Source organism: Conger conger, chromosome 14, assembly GCF_963514075.1.
Source record: "Conger conger chromosome 14, fConCon1.1, whole genome shotgun sequence".
Taxonomy (NCBI): domain Eukaryota; kingdom Metazoa; phylum Chordata; class Actinopteri; order Anguilliformes; family Congridae; genus Conger; species Conger conger.
The window spans coordinates 28,455,468-28,457,715 of NC_083773.1; the positions used below are offsets into that span (position 1 = coordinate 28,455,468).

The 2,248-nt window shown below is 44.8% G+C and overlaps 1 protein-coding gene across 1 annotated transcript; it reads right to left on the minus strand.

Annotated features, from left to right (window-relative positions):
- Positions 1-277: 277 nt before the first annotated feature.
- On the minus strand, positions 278-1,618 carry LOC133109430 (keratin-associated protein 12-1-like). Its single transcript, XM_061218753.1, has 2 exons — positions 1,595-1,618; positions 278-802 (listed from the first exon to the last, which is right to left on the minus strand). The coding sequence occupies exons 1-2, from the start codon at positions 1,616-1,618 to the stop codon at positions 278-280; spliced, it is 549 nt and encodes a 182-aa protein (XP_061074737.1).
- Positions 1,619-2,248: the final 630 nt, after the last annotated feature.

The following is a 2,248-nucleotide window of genomic DNA, read 5'->3' on the forward strand; positions in this document are numbered from 1 at the left end:
TAGCCGTGCACACATGACTCAATATGAACTTCTACAGTTTATATTCTGCTTTATACAAATACATGTGGATTGGGTTGACTGCCAAATATGTATTAAACTAGCTTTAGAGTTTTTATGGTTTTCCAAATTTAAATTCAGACTGACATATCTTCAGATATGAATGGGGGGAAAATTCTGCGAATTAGTGCTGAATGACAGTGGTTCCCTAGCTGTACAAATGCAGCTGAGAGAAAGTCACACTTGACTGTTTGATGAGCTGCTGCTTTCACTCTATAGTTCAGCCAACATCTCCCAGACTGCACTGCTGTCGACAGAGCTCCCAGACTGCACTGCTGTTGACAGAGCTCCCAGACTGCACTGCTGTCGACAGAGCTCCCAGACTGCCGTGCTTTCGACACAGAGCTCCCACACTGCACTGCTGTCGACACAGAGCTCCCAGACTGCACTGCTGTCGACAGAGCTCCCAGACTGCACTGCTGTCGACAGAGCTCCCAGACTGCACTGCTGTCGACACAGAGCTCTCACACTGCACTGCTGTCGACACAGAGCTCCCACACTGCACTGCTGTCGACACAGAGCTCCCACACTGCACTGCTGTCGACACAGAGCTCTCACACTGCACTGCTGTCGACAGAGCTCCCACACTGCACTGCTGTCGACACAGAGCTCCCACACTGCACTGCTGTCGACACAGAGCTCCCAGACTGCACTGCTGTCGACACAGAGCTCCCAGACTGCCGTGCTTTCGACACAGAGCTCCCAGACTGCACTGCTGTCGACACAGAGCCCTCACACTGCACTGCTGTCGACACAGAGCTCCCACACTGCACTGCTGTCATTTTTTCCCTGGTCTGAGAGCAGACTGTCATTGTCTGTGGAAAAGGTGAGGTAGTGGAGGCAAATGGATGCTGGTGGACTGAATCATTAATTCCTACACAGAGCCCTGTGGAGCTAAGAAAGCAAGAAACCGCTTAATGCTTCTTGGCCCATTCATCTTCCAGACCTGATGTGCGCTACATACGTTTTTAATTACCCGTCCCTGCTTAGATAAATCCGTCCTACTAAGGCTGAGTTCATTCAACTCCTATTACTAATACACAACACAAAGCACTCTTCTTTGAGCGCTCCTTACATACTGGTAGCATTTCATTACAAGGCACGGTATGTTCTGTAACATATGAGGCGATGAACTTACAAAACCTTTTCTGTGACCATGTATCCAGTTTCTATATAGCTGCCTTTATACGGTTTATCGTTACGCATTTAAGTTAAAGCAGACAGTAATTTTATCCCAGTAAGAGCTAAATGGGTAGTTTGCCCAGGCAAAGCAGGGGGATATAAATGATGCCAAACAGAGAAAAAATGCCAAAGGCTGCTTGTCATTAACAATGACACGATGACATGCGGTAGAGAAGAGGTAGAGGCACATAAAATGAGATGGGGGGTAGAGAGAGAGAGAGCGGGGTTACCAGTGTTCTGCAGGTGCATTGGAACTGCGTCTGCCGCCCCCAAAACCTCACTCACCGCAAAGATTCGGAGATAACCCCTTGCTATAGTGCTGTGGGGGAGGGGTGTGTTTGTCGCACCACTGTACCCTTTCACTGAGACTCTGTGCCATCAGCGAGAGTCTGTTCCAACTGCATCCTCCCTGCTCAAGTTTTACAATAACATGGTCCCACCACAGTAGAAAAAGTTGGTTCCAAGACATGACATTTGTAAAACATACACCTACTCATAATATTCGTAAAACATGGGAATATTTGCATTTAAATTTACAGTTTTCATGGTTACGTTTCACAACAATTCTATGCAAACTGTGAAAAATGCGTGGTTGATAGCTTTTAGATACTGCCACGTTGCCAATTGTACATGTTTGCGATGTAATTGGTAGTCCTGAGAAGCATGCTTTTGTTAATGGGTAGTGTTCTTGTGTTCAATTACAATGAACATACAGGGCCTCAATGCACTATTGTAAGTTGTGTACTTATATGCACTTTTGGGTTAAAAAATGAACAGCAAGAAAAACTTGACCTTTCTTAAGAATATATATATCTCAATGAGAATAGGCATCATGCCCAGATGATTTGAAGCCATTTGCCCATTTGAATTTTCATTCTTGATTTTTTTTCCCTTCACATTCAATTTTGGTCTCACTTGGTCTTATTTGATCATTTAAAGTATGATTGAATGATGAACACTGTATAAAATCAATTGTATAATGGATTCCACCAACTATGAGGCAATTCTA

Bases quoted from the DNA above. Each gene is read 5' to 3' on its own strand.
- LOC133109430 (XM_061218753.1), bottom strand. From the start codon at position 1,618: ATGGCACAGAGTCTCAGTGAAAGG. The intron at 803-1,594 runs GTACAGTGGTGC...CTGTGTCGACAG, and splicing joins CACAGAGTCTCAGTGAAAGG to CAGTGCAGTGTGAGGGCTCT.